This window comes from Cervus elaphus, chromosome 20 (assembly GCF_910594005.1).
Source record: "Cervus elaphus chromosome 20, mCerEla1.1, whole genome shotgun sequence".
Classification (NCBI taxonomy): Eukaryota; Metazoa; Chordata; class Mammalia; order Artiodactyla; family Cervidae; genus Cervus; species Cervus elaphus.
In genome coordinates, this window is record NC_057834.1 from 133,120,665 (window position 1) to 133,138,735 (window position 18,071).

Below are 18,071 nucleotides of genomic sequence, written 5' to 3' on the forward strand. Positions count from 1 at the left end.
CTCAGATGGGCTCTGGGCCGCCCTCCCTGGCGGGAAGTGCTCCCTCCCTGGCGCCCTATATGCTCTGTCCTCCCCCGGTCCCTGGAGCCGGCGGAGCGGTGGCCACTGCTTGTTTGGGGAGGGTGTGGGGGAGGCGAGGGAAGGCGTTCCCACTGCCTTTGCAGAGGGGTCGACTCCCCGGGACTGGGGGCACCGAGCCTGCAGGCAGGCCTGCCCTCGCTGTCTCCGCCTGCCGGTGGGTGCATTTGGAGGGCATTTCCAGAGCTGCCTTATCTGCTCTTGGCTTTTGAGCAGGATGATGGCAGACTCGAGCCTTCCCTGTGGCAGGTGCCCGGGCTGTCTCGCCTGTGGGTTGGGCGCCTCTCTGGGGGCCAGTGGGTGGCTGTTCTGCCCCCCCACCTCCCCCCAGAGCCTAGCCAGGACTGGCGTCCTCCCTTTGGAGCCGGGCCCAGTGCTCCCCTTCCGCTCACCGCTCGGATCCTCAGTGCCTGTGTGTGTGCTGCAGCTCAGTCCTTCCTGTCCCTGAGGCTGAGGAAGATGCCCCGGCCCGCTCGAAGGACAGGGCTGGCCCTGTTGCCTGTGCAGAGAACTTGACAAAGCGATGCTAAGAGCCTGGCCTCTTGGGTCTGGGTTTGGACTCCTGGTCCTCCGCTCTGGTGGGTGTGCGGAGCCCTGCGAGCTGAGCCGTTTCCTGTGGGTGCCGCTTACCGGCTGCCAAATGCAAAGCACAGCTGATTAGTCAGGGGTGTGCTTTTCTTGACCACTTTTATTTAGTTCATTGCTTTTGACTGAGTGTTAAAAATATTCTGCAGCATATCTATAGTCCTCACGAGCAGCAAATGTGAGAAGAAATGCAGTTTCTGAGAAAGCTTCAAAGAAATACTGGTCTTTATCTTTTCCCCAGCCCTTCCGCTGAAACCCACCAGAGTCTTTTTCTGAGCACTCTTGTTCTATAAATAGAACGACAGCTCTCCTTGGGTAGCCCGAGATCGCAGCTCTCATCCGCTCTCTGAAAGATGTGTGTGTGTGTGTGTGTGTGTGTGTTGGAGTGTATTTGTTTTAATTTTGCTTTTCTTTTATGTGTGGCATGTGTAGTGGGAGATGCAAGAAAAATACTCTAGCATTTATCCTTTAAAAAGAACTCCTTTTAACTTTTCTAGGTCTCGGCCTGTGATTTTGTTGTCTTTCAGAATTTTTTTCCTTTTTCTCTTTGCATTTGGGAAAGAGATGGAGGCGATTGCTTCCCCTGCAGAGGTAAGGAAGATGTTTGGGGGCGAGGAGAGGTGCCTGGGTCCGTGAGCGAGGTCTGTGGGGTCCCGAGCAGAGGCTTGCCTGGCGGGGGCGGGGGAAGCGGGCGGTGCAGTCATCGTGGGTCTGCACCGCCGGGCACGGACGCAGCTGCCTGTCTTTGAAGAGCATATTGAAATAGCATCCACATGTGCACTTGGGTCTGAAAAGAATCCTCGGATGCAACCTGGCAGTCCTCCTGTAGTGCAGGCCGGTTTCTACCTGGAGCTCCTCGTTCAGGAGGCTTTCTGTCCGCCGTGGGCCGGCATGTGTCTCTCCTGCATCGTCGGGTCATGCTGTGTTCGTCTCCCCTTCTCAGTGACCTGGGAGAGCAGTGGGTGACCTCCTCAGAGGTAACAGTGAGGGTTCCCGCCCCGGGATAAGTGCAGCCGTTCCTCACTAGCTTTCCCCCAGAGTTGATCCTCTTGGGCGTTGGAGAGGGTTGCTGTTTGTACTGCTGGGCCAGCCCGAGGGACCCGGCATGGGGTTGCAAGCCAGCCGTGTAGGCCCCCTGCCCCGGGAGCTCCAAGAGGACGTCCTGCGGTGGGAATCGGGAGGAGCAGCTGGACACGGGGGCGTGGGGCTCTCGGGTGGACCTGTGCCCGGCCAGGCGCTGGTGGGGTGTGAGTGTGTGTGTGCGCGCGTGCCTGGGGTGGGGGCGCTGTCTCCAGCATTCACCTGTGGGGAGCAGCAGTGCCTCCCAGGTTCGACTCCCTCCCCCGTTAGGAGGTGGCTGACGGAGGGACAGACAGACAGCAGTGACCAGGTCTCGCCTCTGACGTGTTCGGGTGACGTGGGGTTTCTGTGTCTCGTTTCACCTTACGTCGTCCTCAGTGGCCACAGCTGCCCAGGTGCTTCGTACAGCCACTTAAAAGTGACCTAAAGTGCGGAGCCACACGGGGTTAGGTGATGAGACGAGAAGCTTCCCTGAACCGGTGTCCTTTCCTCGGGCAGCGTTTCTGCGCGTTCTTCCTCCGCCGCACAAGGAGGCGCCGGGCAGAGCGCTCACTGGGAGCCCGCTCCGGCGTCAGGGCGCCTCGCTGCTTCATTTTGGCTGTTGGCGGCCCCGAGTGGTCCAGCACGTCTGCTGACCAGGCAGGGTCCTGAGCACTTGGCTTGTAAGTGGTGCGGCCCCGGGCCCAGCGTCCAGGACGCAGCTCCAGGGAGGGCCTGCCCCGTCTGGGTGTGTGCACCGAGCCGAGCAGACTGCCCCTCACCCCACGGTTCTCTCTGCGCTCCTGCCTCGGTGGCAGGCTGGTCAGATTCGGGGGCGGAGGGGTCTCAGTGACGTTGCTGCTGGCACCTCGGTGTCGCAGCCTGGGTAGACACACACCCGACCCACGAACAGGGCTGAGGGCCAAGGGCGGGCAGGCCTGGGCCGCGCCGAACCCCATAGCAACCTACATCTACAGTTTTGGCAGCCGGCTCCTGAGAAATGGCAGGAGGCCAGAGAGCACGGAGACCGGGCCAAGAACGCTGAGAACTACCCCGCGCTGAGGCTGGAGAACATGGCCTGGCCCCTGACGGTGGGCCTGCCTGCCCTCGCCCCCTTGCGCTGACCCCCACCTGGGGCACGCGCGGGCTCACCTGGGTCTCTGGCCTGTCTCCCCTGCCCTGCTGCTCAGGCAGGCCATCGCCCCCTGGAGGGTCGGGTCAGCCTCTCACTGCTGCCCACTCAGCCTGTCCGTAGGTCAGGGTTTGCGCAGAGGGTGAGAAATAGTTCTTCTGTTAGGCCGTCGGCCCGTTAGAGACACAGATGCTTTGGGCCGTCAGTGGACAAGCGCACGGCGCTGTGAAAACACAGGCTCACGAATCCCTTTCTGTGCTTCCAGACCGTCATCAAAGAGGGGATGCTGACCAAACAGAACAATTCATTCCAACGATCAAAACGAAGATACTTCAAGCTTCGGGGGCGGACGCTGTACTATGCAAAAACAGCCAAGGTGAGACTCAGTGGAGGACACTTGACAAGAGAAAACCCCCCGAGAAGCTGCAGGGAGAGCTGGGTTCCAGGTCCTCATCTGGGGAAGGACCTTCCATTCTAGAGCTGATATTCTGAGTGCGTTTTGTAAGCCTCTGGGGTGCTGGGTCTTATGTTTTGTGAACGTTGATTTTTTTAATTCATTATCTCTTTTAATGTCATATGTCACCAGAGAGGAGAGATGGGGAGGGAAAGTTCACAGAAGTAACCATGTTAAAGTAGACATATTCCTTTTGGAAAGATTGGGGATCACTGGCTTAAAAACCCTCTTATTTTGGCCTAAATATCTTTTTTTTCCCCTCTAAGTTTTCTGTATTCTTTTTAGATCATTTAAAGACTTGATTATTATTCTTATTATTTGTATTTGGCCGCGCTGGGTCTTTGTTGCTTTGCAGGGGCCTTTTCTAATTGCAGTGAGTCGCTGCGGTTCTCGGGCTTCTCATTGCGGAGGCTTCTCCTGTTGCAGAGCACAGGCTCTAGGCACTTGGGCTTCATTAGCTGCAGTGTTCGGGCTCAGTATTTGTGCTCCATGGGCTTGGTCACCCCATGGCATGTGGAATCTTCCCAGGCCAGGGATGGAACCCATGTCCCCCATATTGGCAGGTCACTTCTTATCCACTGTACCATCAGGGAAGACCTTTTTTTTCTCTTTTTTCAAAACACTTTTATAAACACTGTATAGAAACTTAATATGTGCAACTTGATGACTTTGGAGATAAGTATATATACCTGTGAAGCTAACTAAAAATATGCTCTAAGTGTGCTGGGCTTTTTGGTGTGTGAACAGAAGCTGTCTCTGGGCTTTCTAGCCATGGTCCTTCCTCCCGTGTGTCATCTTTGTAAGATTTACACTGGAGTCCCCCAGGCAGATGCCAGTGACAGAGGAGGAGCCGTTGAGAGTCCCTGGATCACTGCCTGGCTTAGGCGACTGTGGTGTGGCACATTCAGACACTAGTGTGTCTACAAACCTAGTTTTTGGTGTTCTGAACACCAGTCTTTGTGTTCAGATGCTAATATTTTAGAATTATTAATAAAAAAAACTGGGACCTGAGTAATTTGTATTTTGAGATGTATCCCTAGTGGGCTAGTGCATTAAAATTTGAAACTGTGTGGAGTAACTTGTTTAGAAAGGATTCTGACCACATCCTTCATTAAAAAAAACAGACTTGTATAGTTATTTTAGTTCAAGGGGCGGGGGGGAGTTACTTAAAAGGCTGTCTTTTCTAAGTTGCTAGTGTTTCCTCCAGAGGGGACAGTAAGGTAAACAGGAGCTAGGGGGCTCTGACAGGGGGACTTGGTGGGGAGAGGAGAAGAAAATGGGGAGGGGGGCGTCCCAGGCCTGCTTCTAGACCCTTCTTTCTCTCCGGGACTAGATTGTCTCTGCTGTGCCCCCTGTTTTCTTTCATGGCTGGGTCCCTTCTGTTTGGGTCAGTCTCTCCTCCCCTAGAGTCGTTTATTTTAGCCAATACCTTTCTCCCCAAGTGCGCACAGTGGAGAAACTAAAGTCGAAAGGACAGAGGACCTCCAGTCTAGACCCTGCTCTCGGGTGGACTCGTGGGAGGACATGTTTCTGACTTCACTGGTGCAGGTCACTAGGGAGCTCCCTGGACTTGGAAAAGGTCTTGAGCTTCTCCCATGAGCCCTGCGCACTGCCAGAAGTGGGTTGGGTGAAGTCACTCGGTATCCATGTAGTTCTCACACACTTGGCTGGGGTCGAGGGAGACTGGTGAGCGGTCCGGGGCCAGGGGTGCCTTCGCCCCCTCTGACAGCAGTCCCTGTGTTTTTCCAGTCGATCATATTTGATGAGGTGGACCTGACTGACGCCAGCGTGGCTGAATCCAGCACCAAGAACGTCAACAACAGCTTTACGGTGAGTCTGTGAACGCACAGCTCTCTCGAGTCCTCTGCCACCTTTGGTTTTCCTGTTTAATTTGAACGGATGTGTGTGAGCAGTTCAGACTTTTCATCCTTTGCCCTCTGATTGGAGCAGTTCCTGATACATTTTGAGTTCAAGGTTCGAAATAGTACAGCGGCTGGAGAAAAACTGAGAATTTGGCACATGTAAGCACAAAAGAATGAGAGGGTCCAAACGAGTTGTTTAAGCACGTTGTAGTTTGCATTTCTTTAACTGTTTTTACACAGAGATTCATCTTTCAGGATTGCTGTAGAAAATTTGGAAATACAGGAAAGAATGTGGAAGCAATTAGAAAATAACCGTAATTTAGCTACCTCAAAATAGAATGTTGATATTTCTTTAACAGTTGTACACAGAGATCTGTTTTTCATGATCGTTGTAGAAAATTTGGAAATACAGAAAAGAATGTGGAAGCAATTAGAAAATAACTGTAATTTAGCTACCTCAAAATAGAATGTTAATATTTTAGTATACTTGTTTTCTTTTTAAAACTTAACCCTCCCACCCCCATATATAGAAATTATGTTGTACTTTGTGCAAAAGTTCTAAATGCATAAAATCATGTGACCTCAGAGCCCAGGAGTACCCAGCTGCTCACTTTAGAGTGATTATCTTTACGTCTAGATGTCTCTTTAGCAGCATATAGCATGAGATCACAGTGATCCTTTTGTTTTACACCTGTTTGATTTTTTTTTTTCTCTTGACAGTTTATGGTGATCACTTCCCATGATGATTGGTCTAAATGTTCATCATATTTTTTAATGTTTATGCAGCATTTCTTTTATGACTTTACAATTTTGGCTTCAGGGGATGACTTTAGAACCTACTGGGTAAGGTATGACTCTAATATTAATACCAGGAATAGAGTAGTTTAAAATAGTTTTCTTCATTTTATTAAGTAATTTTATCTAGAAATACAGTATGCGTCCCAATTTTTAAAAATTCTTTTGTAACTCAGTCAAGGTGGATAATTTTCTTTGTGTTTAGGATCCAACATTTTGGGTTAGTGTTAGTTTCAGTTACTTTCAGGTTTTATTTTATTTGTTTATGGATTGATTAAGTTGTTGCTCCAAATGGGATATTCCTTCCTCCATTTAAACTTCTACTTATTTTATTTTGGTGTGATTAACTGCTCTTGATTTTACTTTGTGGCTTATTGAACTAGTCAGACTTGCCTGATGGCCTCTTTTATTTTAGTCCTCATTTTATTTGGTCCATTTTTACTTTTCCTGCATTAGTTTATTGTTTACTTACTGGCTGGGGAGAGACATTTTAAACTATGTAAATGAATTATTCTTTGATTTGTGGCTTTTAGAGTGTTTAATAGGAATAGGTGTTGAATTTCACTGGAGTGTTTTGACCAATAATTTATTAGAGATGATCAATTTGGTTTTGAGTATTTGTACATTTCTTTCAGGTTTTTTTTTTTTTTTGGCTGTGCTGGGTCTTAGTTGTGGCATGTGGGATCTAGTTCCCTGACCAAGGATTGAACCCGGGCCCCCTGCATTGGGAGCACCAGGGAAGCCCCTTTGTACAGTTCTTAATAGTAAATTGTTCCTGATAATGTTGAATAGTACAGCCTAATTTTGGATTTAGAATTTTTTGAAAGCGTGTGTGTGCTTAATTCTTTGGGTAGGAGGTATCCTTTGTTTGTGTTTTGATTTCAGAGTGCAGGTAGTCCCATAGAATTCATTTAGTAACTTTCCATGATTCTTTGTGCTCTGGAACATTTTTATAGTTTTAGAATTTCTTGAAAATTTGAGAGAACTTAGTTTTCAGGGAGATAATAAGATTCTGAATAAACCTAAAAGGTTTAATTTTGATCATAGGAACTTTTTAACTTCTTGAGTCCATTTTTGTTATTTATTTTCCCACTTCACACCTTTTAATTTAGTAATATGTATTTGCACTTTAAACATAAATGACTCTGGTTGGATCCCCCTTCACATTTCTTTTTTAAAAAAATTTATTTTTATTTGAAGGATAATTGCTTTACAATATTATGTTGGTTCCCTTTCATGCTTCTAATTTTACTTGCTTAGTAAAATTTTACTTACTCGCTTTACTTTTTTTTTGGTCATAATTCTCTTTGAAAAAAATTGTGTTTGAGTAAAGTTGATTTATAATATTGTGTTAATTTTTTCTGTATAGCAGAGTGATTCAGTTATATATATATATATATATATGTTTTTCATATTCTTTTGCATTATGGTTTATCACAGGATATTGAATATCGTTTCCTGTGCTAAATAATAAGACCTTGCTTTTATTCATTTTATATATAATAGTTTGCTTCTGCTAATCCCAACTCCTAATCCATCCCTCTTCAACCATCCCTGCCCCTTGGCAACCACAAGTCTGGTGTCTATGTCTGTGAGTCTGTTTCTGTTTAGTAGGTATGTTCATTTATCTCGTATTTTAGATTCTACATATAAGCAATATCACATTGTATTTGTCTTTCTCTTTCTGACTTACTTCACTTATATGATAATCTCTAGGTCCATCCATGTTGCTGCAAATGGCATTGTTTCAATTTTTTTGGCTAAGTAATATTCCATTGTTATGGAATGGAAGACCTCAACTTCTTTATCCACTCATCTGTTGGACATTTAGTTTACTTCTTTGTCTTGGCTATTGTAAGTAGTGCTGCTTCGAACATTGGGGTGCACGTTTCTTTTCAAATTAGAGGTTTTTTAGTCTTTTCCAGATTGATGCCCAGTAGTGGGATTGCCGGATTGTATGGAAACTCTACTTTCAGTTTTTAAGGAACCTTCTGCTGTTCTCCATAGTGGCCGCATCAGTTTGCATTGCTACCAGCAGTGTGGGAGGGTTCCCTTTTCGCCACAGCCTCTCCAGCGTTTGTCATTTGTAGACCTTTTGATGCTGGGCATTCTGACTGGTGTGAGGTGGTACGTTATTGTAGTTTTGATTTGCGTTTCTCTAGTAATTAGTGATTTTGAGCATCTTTTCGTGTGCCTGTTGAACATCTATATGTCTTCTGGGAGAAATGTCAATTTAGGTCTTCTAACCATTTTTCAGTTGGGTTGCTTGTTTTTTGTTACTGAGTTGTATGAGATGTTTGTATATTTTGCAGATTAAGCCCCTGTCAGTTGTATCATTTGCAGATATTTTCTTCTAGTCTGTAGATTGTCTTTTCATTTTGTTTATGATTTTCTTTGCTGTGAAAAAACTTGTAGGTTTAGGTTTGATTGGATCCCATTTTTTTCTTTTCGCTTTTAAGAGAACTGGTTCTTAAAAAAGAACTGGTTCTTAGATTATTCAACAATTCCATTTTTTACTACCTAATTCAGTTTCTGCATTTATATTTATTGTCTTTTCTGCTTTTCACTTTTTAAAATAACTTATTAATTGACTCTTCTTACTTTCATATATATCAATAATTAAAAAACATTAGGGACTCTGCATTTAACTCCTAGTGTATTTCTGTTCACATTCCAGTATTCTAAAAGTTGTTTTTTCTTCCAGTAGAAAAATGTTATTAAAGATTAATTGCTTTTTTGGTCAAGTTATTGAGGAAAATTTTTAAGTGTATGAGTAACATAGAAAGTTTAAACCATCTATATTCCTATTACCCAAAGATACCTAATAATATATATTAATTGATGTCATTCCCACCAACTGGGTTTTAGTTTTTAACCTACTTTCTTCACTTAGAGATGAGTTTTTCTTATAATATCCTTTAAAATCTTGCTTATTAATGCTGCATAGTATTCCATCTTATTTAAATGTATAAGTTTAGCCAGTCCCTATATTGCATTTTTTCCCTATTAAATAGCATTTTAATGTACACTTATACACAGATCCTTTTGTATATTTCTGGTTATTTCCATAGCTTAAGTTCTTAGAAGTAGAATCCTGTTTGAGGTAGAAAGTATGAACTTTTAAAAGGCTTTTGAAAAGTAAATGAGGTACTGATACATGTTAAAGCTTGGATGGGCCTTGAAAATATACTGAATAAAAGCCAGACACAAAAGACCACATATTTTATGAGCTGATTTACATGAAATGCACAATAGTCAAATCTGTAGAGACAGTAGATTAGTGGTGGCCAGGGGCTGCTGGACGGAGGAGTACTAATGGGTACCGGATTTTAGTTGGGGATGTGTGGCAGAATGTTCTAAAATTAGATAGTGGTGATGGTTGCACAACTTTATGAATATGCTGAAAACCACTGAGCTGTATACTGTAAAAGGTTGAATTGTACAGGAATTATGTCTCCATAAAAATAGTATGGCACTGTATTCTGGTACTATGTGAATTACTATGGAACTTTGTCAGCCTGGTTGGAGAATGAACCCTGATTTATACCCTGTCTCTATGGGAAAACGTGTTCAGGGTGCCGAATAGTTGACTTCTAGATGTCGAGCTCATTCCTGTGGGAGCAGTTGTGGATGATTCCCAGCCCTCGGGGCAGAGGCACTGATTCTTTCACATTTACTTTAGATTTTGTTAGTGCTGTAAAAACTGGCTTTTCATCTGAGCATGTGCTGAAAGGACATTAAAGCTTAATAGTGAGGCTCCCCAGAAATACTCCTAAGATAAGGAGACCCCCTTTTAGCAACCCATGAGGGCATCTGGAATTTGGGGATACATGGTGGAGTGTTTGGAGACAGTTGACTGGTGCCCAGTTCCCCGAGGCATGCTTCCATAGAGCTGTTAGATTCTGGGCACTCCCCCACTTCTGACTTCCTGCAGTGTTTGCTGTCTGAACTCTGAACCTGTCCCTTCCCATACAGCACCCTGTAGGAATCTGCGTGCAGGTCCTAGAAGGCAGGGCCTGGCCTTGGACTTTGCCAGTGCCTGGTGCCATGTGCTCGCGGAAGTGAGTGCAGAACGAATGAATATATTTGCCCAGAAGCCACATCAGTTTCTGGAATATCTTATTTGGTTTTCCAGCTATTCCAGTAGTAATTTCCGAATTCCGCAACTTCTACTAAAATTGCGTGCCTCATACAAACAACCCGGCACTGAAAGTCTCTGTTAACATGTATCAGCCAACAGATGGGATCCTTTTGTATCTGGCAAAGAATGAGTAAATTTTGCTCCACATTAACAAAGACCCCATTTTAATTTTTCCCTAAAATGGCTGAAGAATTGTCTCATGAAGACATAAGGACCTGAGGAACAAGAGTCTTCCAGGGGATATGGAAGGAAACATTTGGGGGAGAGGAGAGATTTTTCTTTCCTGGTGGCTCAGTGGTAAAGAACCTACCTGCCAATGCAGGAGGCGGGGCGGGGTGGGGTGGGGGGTTGTTGTCGATCCCTGGGTTGGGAAGATCCCCTGGAGAAGGAAAGGGCAAACCCCTCCAGATTTCTTGCCTGGGAAATCCCATGGACCGAGGCTCCTGGTGGGCTACAGTCTGTGGGGTCGCAAAGAGTCAGACATGACTTAGCAATTAAACAACAGATTTTTATACAAGTTTGATGGAAGAAATGGTAGCAAGGAGACTTTTGCAGCTGGAAAGGGGTCTGCTTGCCTTCTGTTTAAGAACAAAGTGAAGTTGGGGTGCAGCTAGAGACACAGATGTGCCTTTAGGTTCTTGATAAGGTGGAGCTGTGGCCACGGGAAGTCTCAGAAGATGGGGAGTAAACGGACAGAGTCCTCCACGTCCTCACCTTCAAGTGGGATCACCCCTGAGAACGCCAGAGAGCATAACCGCAGCATGACAAGAGAAAGGGGATTTGCCAGCTTCATGTCCCAGCCTCTGCAGTAGCATGAAATGTTTTTGATAATTAACCATGTTAATGTTAATCTATGAAAACTAAAAGGCTTTTGGTGTATTATTGCCAAATGGCTTTTAGAATTTGTATGGGTAGAATGTCATGAAGTGGTTTCTTTCCTTTCACAAATGCCATTTGTTAAAATTTTATAAAATCTATGCCGTTTTGATATAAAAATGGTAGTTTGTTTTATTTCTTTGATTATCAAAGTGAGGTCGAATGTTTCTCACAGTCTTTGGCCATTTGTATTAATTTCTTTATGAGCTGATTCTGTATGTGCTTTTGGACAGTCAGCTCTGTATTTGGGGGGGTTCAAAATTACCCATCTCTCTTTCTCTAATTTTGCCCTCATTGACTATGCTTGCTTTAGTGGTTCCCTCCTGCCCTCCTTCCCCCTTTTTAAAAACTAGGTTTCATACACTAGTAATAGGCAAAAGTTGTCAGGGAAAAATGTTTCTCATTTTCCCCTTATATTTCTTTTCTTTCCATTATCAAACATGGGATAATTTAGGAATTATTTCCAGCCTTATCACAAAATTTACAGATTTGTGTTGAAGGTATATTTTAACCTCTCTAATTCTTCAAAGGAGTTTGTCAAAGCAGCATTTCTGCTTTACTGAGTTTGTATATTGTAAATAATTTTAAAAATTGAAATATGACTTCCCCGCTGAAAAGTGCACAAGTGATTAGGCAGAGCTTCGTCTGTAACCACTACCCAGATTCAGTGGTAGAATATGTCTGGGCCCCGGGAAGTTCCCCTAAGTGGTCTTGCCCAGTTGTCTCCCCTGCCCCCTCCAGAGGAACCACCATCTACACCTGATACATAGATTTGTGCCGACTGTTTTAGATGGTTGATGCACATGAACTCACATTCTTTTGGGTCTGCTTCTGACCTGTGTGTTTCCACAGATGTTCCATGTGCATTGGAACGGAATTTGCACTCAGTTCTGTACGTTGATTAGGACAAAAATTTAATCATTTTCCTCAAGTCTTTTATAACCTTCTGACTTGCTTTTCTGTTTGTCCTTGAGTTACTAAGTGAGATTTATTAAAATCTTCCGCTATGATTGTGGACTTACCTGGTTTTTGCTTTCATCCTGTTAATTTTTGCTTTATATATTTGCAGGCTTGTTATTAAATGCATACAAATTTAAGATTATTTTAGATTCTTACTAGATTGACCCCTTTATTATGAAATAAATCTTTTGTTTCTTTTAATGTTTTTTGCCTTAAAGTTTACTTTGATGTTGCTTTAGCTGCAATACCTTTATTTCGGTTAGTAGTTGTATTGTAGGTAATGGTATAGAATTTTCCATCTTTTTAGTTTAAACCTTTTTTGTTTATATTTAAGGCTGTAAGCAGCATATAGTTATGTGGTTTTTTAAATTGACTGTTGGATTATTTAATTGGGTGATGTCTTCCATTGGTTTATGTTTAATCTATACTTAGTTTTAGATACTCTTGTATTTGGGTACAAATCCAATGTATTATTACTCGTTTTCTCTTTGTCTCACATTTCATATTTTTTGTATCTTTCTTTCTAAAATGGATGAATTATTTCATTTTTTCCCCTCTCTTATTTCATATACATATTTTAGTGATTTTTTTTGCAGATTGTAAAATATGTCCTTGACTTATTAACTTCCCATCCAGATTAGTGCTTACCAGACAAAGCAGGGATCTTAGAGCTATTGAACTCTATACTCTTCATTAAGGGAAGCCAGTGGCTCAGAGGTAAAGAATCTGCCTGCAATGCAGGAGACGCAAGAGATGCTGGTTCAATCCCTGGGTCTGGAAGATCCCCTGGAGAAGAAAATGGCAACCCACTCCAGTATTCTTGCCTGGAGAATCCCATAGACAGGAGCCTGGCAGACCACAGTCCATAAAGTTGCAAAGAGTTAGACATGACTGAGCAACTAAACATGCATACTCTACTTTGCTCTTGAAATTTAATTTCTGGTACTTGAAAAGGAAGCTTCTCTGTAGTTGCCTCTCACCTTTCTGCGGTTTGTTATATATCTTAATTTTACATATATTTGAAATTTCACAGGGCATTATTGTACAGTCAGTAGTCACTTAGGTTTGCAATGAACATTGCCTTTTCTGTTGCCATTCATTTCTTTCTGTATTTCTGTGATCCATATGGGGTAATATTCCTTCTGTGAAAAATTCTCTTTAATATTCCTTTAGTGTTGGTTTCTATTTTTGTTTTGTTTATTTCATCTTTCTGAAGGATGTTTTTGCATGTTATACAGTTCTAGTATGGCAGTCATTTTCTTTCAGGAGTCTAAAAATGTCATTCCGTTGTACTGTAGCTTCTATTATTTTTAGTAAAAGTAATAACTTATCCTATTGTTTTCCCTTGCATGATAATGTACCTCCTCCCCCCACCCCCGACTATTTTTAAAATTTTTCTTTTCCTTTGGCATTGTGCTGTTTTACTATGATTTTTCCAGACATGGTTCTCTGTGTTTATCTTGCTTAGTATTCCTGGCAGATCTGAATTCTGTAGCTGTGTTCCCCTTCTCTTGTCAGTTTTGGGGAAGTCTTGGTTATTAGCTCTTCAAGTGTTGCTCCTACCCATTATTTTTTCCTCTTATTTTTGGGACTTTTTTGTTACATCTTTCCCCTGACTTCCATGTTTCTTGTACTCTTTAAAAAATATTTTCTATTTTCTTCATTCTAGATGTTTTATTATCTTTCTTCTGTGTTCTTAGGTGTTTCTTGTCTGTTGTTAAATCTGTCTGTTGAGTTTTTAGTTCCACTTATTTTCTTTCAGCTCTAGAATTTTCAGTTGATTTTTTAAAAAAGGGCTCAAGTTCCATACCAGAACCCTCTCCTCGGTCTTGTCTTTTATTTCATCGAAAATATTAAGCATATTTCAAAGTCCATGCCTGAAAACTCAGAACGTCTGGTTCTACTCTGGGTCTTTTTTTATTGCCTGGCTTTTTTCTTGCTTTTGTTCCTTTAGTGTTTCCTCCTGGAATACCTGTCAGTCTTGGTTGACAGACATTGTCTGAAAAGTGAAGACAGGTTTAGGCTCAGGATGGTGGTCTCTTCCCAAAGAGAGGATTTGTTAATCCTCTGCTTCTGGCCGGTGGGCGCAGGAGCAGCAGGTCATCTTAAATCCAGTTTGTGGTTGATCGGATTTGAAGGTGGGCTTCACTTTTTTCTGACTGACTGATCAGTCTTCACTTGCTCTGCTTCTGTGGGTTAGTCCGTAGGAGTCTTGGCATTTATTCATTCTCCGTTGGTCTCTGAATTCCGTCGTCTCCGCCAGCCCTGTGGTGGTGTTCAAAAGCTCTGTTAGCTTCTGAGCCTCTTTGGCTTCCGCTTGTGAATTGGCACTTGTCACTAGTTTGTTTTTTTCTGTATCTCATCACTGCATGATATTTATAAGTATCTGACAGTAAGATCACTTACTATATACAAACAACACAAGGTGTATAGCCAATATTTTATAATAACTATAAATGGAATATAACCCTTAAAAGTTGTGATCACTGTGTTGTACACCTGAAACTTATATATATAATATTGTACATCAGCTATACCTCAATTTAAAAAGAAAAGATCACTCATTATGAAATGTGAGAAATGTTAGATCCCATTTACTTGAAAGATAATTATTTACTATAGGGAATAAAATTTGGTCTTTATCGCAACTTAGGAAATTTGTTGCTCAGTCTTCTTAGGACCTTACTTTTTATAACTTCTTCTCTCACAGACTGATAATGAGAAGTTCATCTCTTTCAGGACAATTAAATTCATCCTTTTATTCTCATATTTCTAACAGTTCTTACCTGCTCTATTTTTGAAGTTCTTTTAAGCACCTAAGTAAATGTTAATACCCTCATTACTGAGTAATCAATCATCTATTAATAAAGTCACATCTATTTTTTTTAACACTGATTAATCTTTGCCATGACCATGTTCTCTGTCTGATATTAATATTGTCATACTTTCTTTCCTTTGTTCACAGTTTAATTGACATACTTACTTTCCTCTTCCACCCTTACTGTTTTCTTTATTTTTCCTTGTTATTTTAGATTTAATCCTTGTAAACAGTAGATTATTAGAATTTGTTTTAGTTCATTGTGGAACAGTCTGCTAGTAGTAGTGAACACGCGGCATTTTCTGCTTGTCAGTTTTTACGTGTCTGACTGCTATGTTTCCGCGCCTGGCTGTGTTGTGAGTTCATGCTTTCTTGGTACCTCTCTTCTGTTTTGCATTTTTGTGAGTGGTATGTGCACTGTTTGCCTTTGTTTTTGACAATGGTTTGTGTTGAAGTTTTCCTTTTTTTTTTTCCACACACTCACAGCGCACAGGTTTTCTCATGATGTCTCTGCCTATAGCCAGCCCACATGGGGACATCATGTTTTGGTCGAGCTTTGCAGCAGACAGTGCTTGGCCACACAGCTCATGCCTCTCAGGGCTTTGTTTCCAGCCACTCGGTCGTTCCTTTCAAACTAAGCATTGAGAAAGGACTGAGGAACAAGGAAGTAAAATAATGGAAAATGTTCTGCTTCTCACCAACGAACCAAAACATGGTATTTTCAGTGGATGCCTCTAACAGTGCACTGTTTTCTGTTGCTGGTGTTGCAGGGGAGGCATTGAACTAGCCTTCATGTTGTTACCATCTTTGAAGATATCTGTACGTTTCCATTTGAAATCTTGTAGGATTCTCTTTTTGTCTTGAGGAATATTGCTTTTTGCTCACAAATTTGTCTGATATGTAGAACCTGCTGGCTTCCAGTCCCTGTTTTTGGTTTTCCAACTTTGAAAAATGATCTTATCTCTGTAATTCTGGTTCATGTGCTTTGTCTTGTTCTTTGGGAGTTCGGCATGTTCATTCATTCATTGTTTCAACATCTTTGTGTGCAGGGTCTCTGGACCACATACCATACTCAATGATAAATTTCAGTGGTGGGCAGAAATGGAGAAGGGCTCTTTGTCATCAAGCTTGTATTCAAGGGGGCTTAGTGACTCACAGCGAGGTCTAATTACAGGCTGAGACTGGCAATACGTATGGAAGTAAGGCTGCGTGGGAAGTATGATAAGCCGGGTCCCCACTGGTCTGGCGGAGGGGTGGGGAAGACTGCCCCGAGGAGGTGATGTTTTAACTGAGACTTGAAGAGTGATGAGTGGAAAGTCAACTGAACAGAGTGTATGAGTTGGTGCATGTGAGTCACACTTAGCGCCCTGGAATGGGTTAGGTCCAGGGCCTAGCGTGTGCAAAAGGTGCGGTGGGGGCTGCAGTTCAGACTGTACAGAGAGGTGAAGGGAGGGCTGTGCGGCCTGCTGAGGCCAGCAGGAGAAAGACCGTAGGTGCGGGAAGGGTTTGGGACGTCGTCCTTCAGCCTGTCCATTGACTAGTTCCATTTGGCAAGAGTCCCAGATTTGCAGTGTTGGGATGATTTGCTCTGGCTGCCACATGGAGGGTGAAGAGGAAGAGGAAGGTCAGGCCTCTGGTTCAGGGTACGGGTGGGTGGAGAGTGGGCAGTGACATGGGTGCGCTCAGCTTGGCCCAGGGCGAGATGGATGAGGTGTCAAGCACTCTGCCTCCGAGCAGCAGGCCGGGTAAATGAGTTGCAGGGTCCAGCAGGGACCAGGGGCCTCGGGATCATGCAGGGGTGTGTGTGTGTGTGTGTGTGCGTGCTTCATCTTCCGTGTCTGTTATGCTTTTCTGCATTGTTTTAATTTGTTTTCTCTGTGTATCAAATTGTATAATTGGATACAAATCTAATTGCATTTCTTAGTGCTTCTACGTGTGATTTTCACCCGTTTCAGCATAGCTTTCCTGTTCTTTTTACTTTGTTTTTATCTTGACTTGTTCTTGTTTGATAGAGAAAGTATTTTAAAAACGCTTTCTGTTTAACCTCATCTTTGTTGTGCCTCAGGGGGAGATTATCCTTTGAGCACCTGCATTTGCTTTTGGGTATCCAGATGTTTCCATTGACTTCAGATGTCCCCCCTCCCCGACCTAGCCATCTCTGATCTCTCTTTAGTGATTTTAGTTGTCTTCAAGTCCTGGCTGGCTTCTTTTATAATCTTCCCGCAGCAGCCTGGAGCATTCCGGGAGTTGTGGGGCAGATAAGAGTTTAAGTGCTTTTGTTTACTTTTTTCTTCAAGTCAGTGTTCCATCATTTTAAACCTGGGTTCTATTTTAATAAACATCTGATGGAATGTCGCCACCTCCTTTAAAGTTACTTGAAGTTTTGGAAAGCAGCAGAAACAAATGGAAGCAGTGGGGCTCAGCGAGACTCCGGCCTCACCCCGCCCCCACCCCCACCATCCCTCCCCGGAGTGTCGCTGCTCTGAGTCCACCTGCTTTTGTTTCTTTTGTTAAAAGCTGTAACGTAACACCACGTGTGAGCAAGGGATTTTTGTCTGGTTTGTCCACTGCTGACACACAGTAGGTGTCCATAGTTACATGTCAGAGTGACCCTCTCCAGGGTGGTCGGCCCTGTTTGCTCACTGACACACAGTAGGTGCCCATAGGTACAGAGTGACCCGTTCCAGGGTGGTTGGCCCTGTTCACCCTCTGATTTCACCTGAGAGCCCTGTCTGGACAGGCGCTGGTATCAGTGAGAGCTTCCTTCACGCTCCAAACAGTCCCGGGTGAGTAGCGGGTGCTGGGCAGTCAGGAGCAGAGGCCAAGAAGGAAACAGCTCTGGCTGCAGCTGGTGTCAGGGGAGGCCTTCCTGTGGGGGAGCGTGGCTGGTGGGACGTGGGAAGACCCAAGGCTGAGCAGGCTGTGAGCAGCAGCGTCAGGGGTCCGGGGTCAGAGCGGTTCCTGCCAGAGGGAGCCAAGCCTGGGAGGGTGGCAAGGTGGGCAGAGGGCAGAGGCGAGGCGGGCAGAGGGCAGAGGTGAAGCGCGTTCCAGGCCGTGGTGGACCCTTTGCCACGTGTATTGCAAGCCAGTAAGATCTGTAAAGCCATTGGGTTTTGTCATGGCTGCTGCAGGGAAGGGGTGGGCAGGGTGGGCGTGAGGAGGTCAGACGGGCGGCCTCTTCTGTGGCTGGTGAGGGAGGGTAGGTGGGGACCCGGGCCTGGCGGGCAGAGGAGTTCGACCCTGGTCTCCTTGTTGCCAGCGCCACTCTTGGTCCTGCACGATTTAGGAACAGTACAGAAGGAAGACGGGCA

General features: G+C 44.1%; 1 protein-coding gene across 3 annotated transcripts in view; it reads left to right on the plus strand.

Annotated features, from left to right (window-relative positions):
* Positions 1-18,071, plus strand: part of DGKD (diacylglycerol kinase delta) — a 105,065-nt gene that overhangs the window by 27,760 nt on the left and 59,234 nt on the right. For all 3 annotated transcript variants that reach the window (XR_006335917.1, XM_043878012.1, XM_043878013.1), the window contains exons 2-3: positions 3,120-3,230; positions 5,058-5,138. Coding sequence is in view for 2 of the 3 variants with exons in the window: in XM_043878012.1 (XP_043733947.1) it covers positions 3,120-3,230; positions 5,058-5,138 (192 nt within the window). In the remaining variant the exon portion in view is untranslated. The remainder of the gene's footprint in view (positions 1-3,119; positions 3,231-5,057; positions 5,139-18,071) is intronic.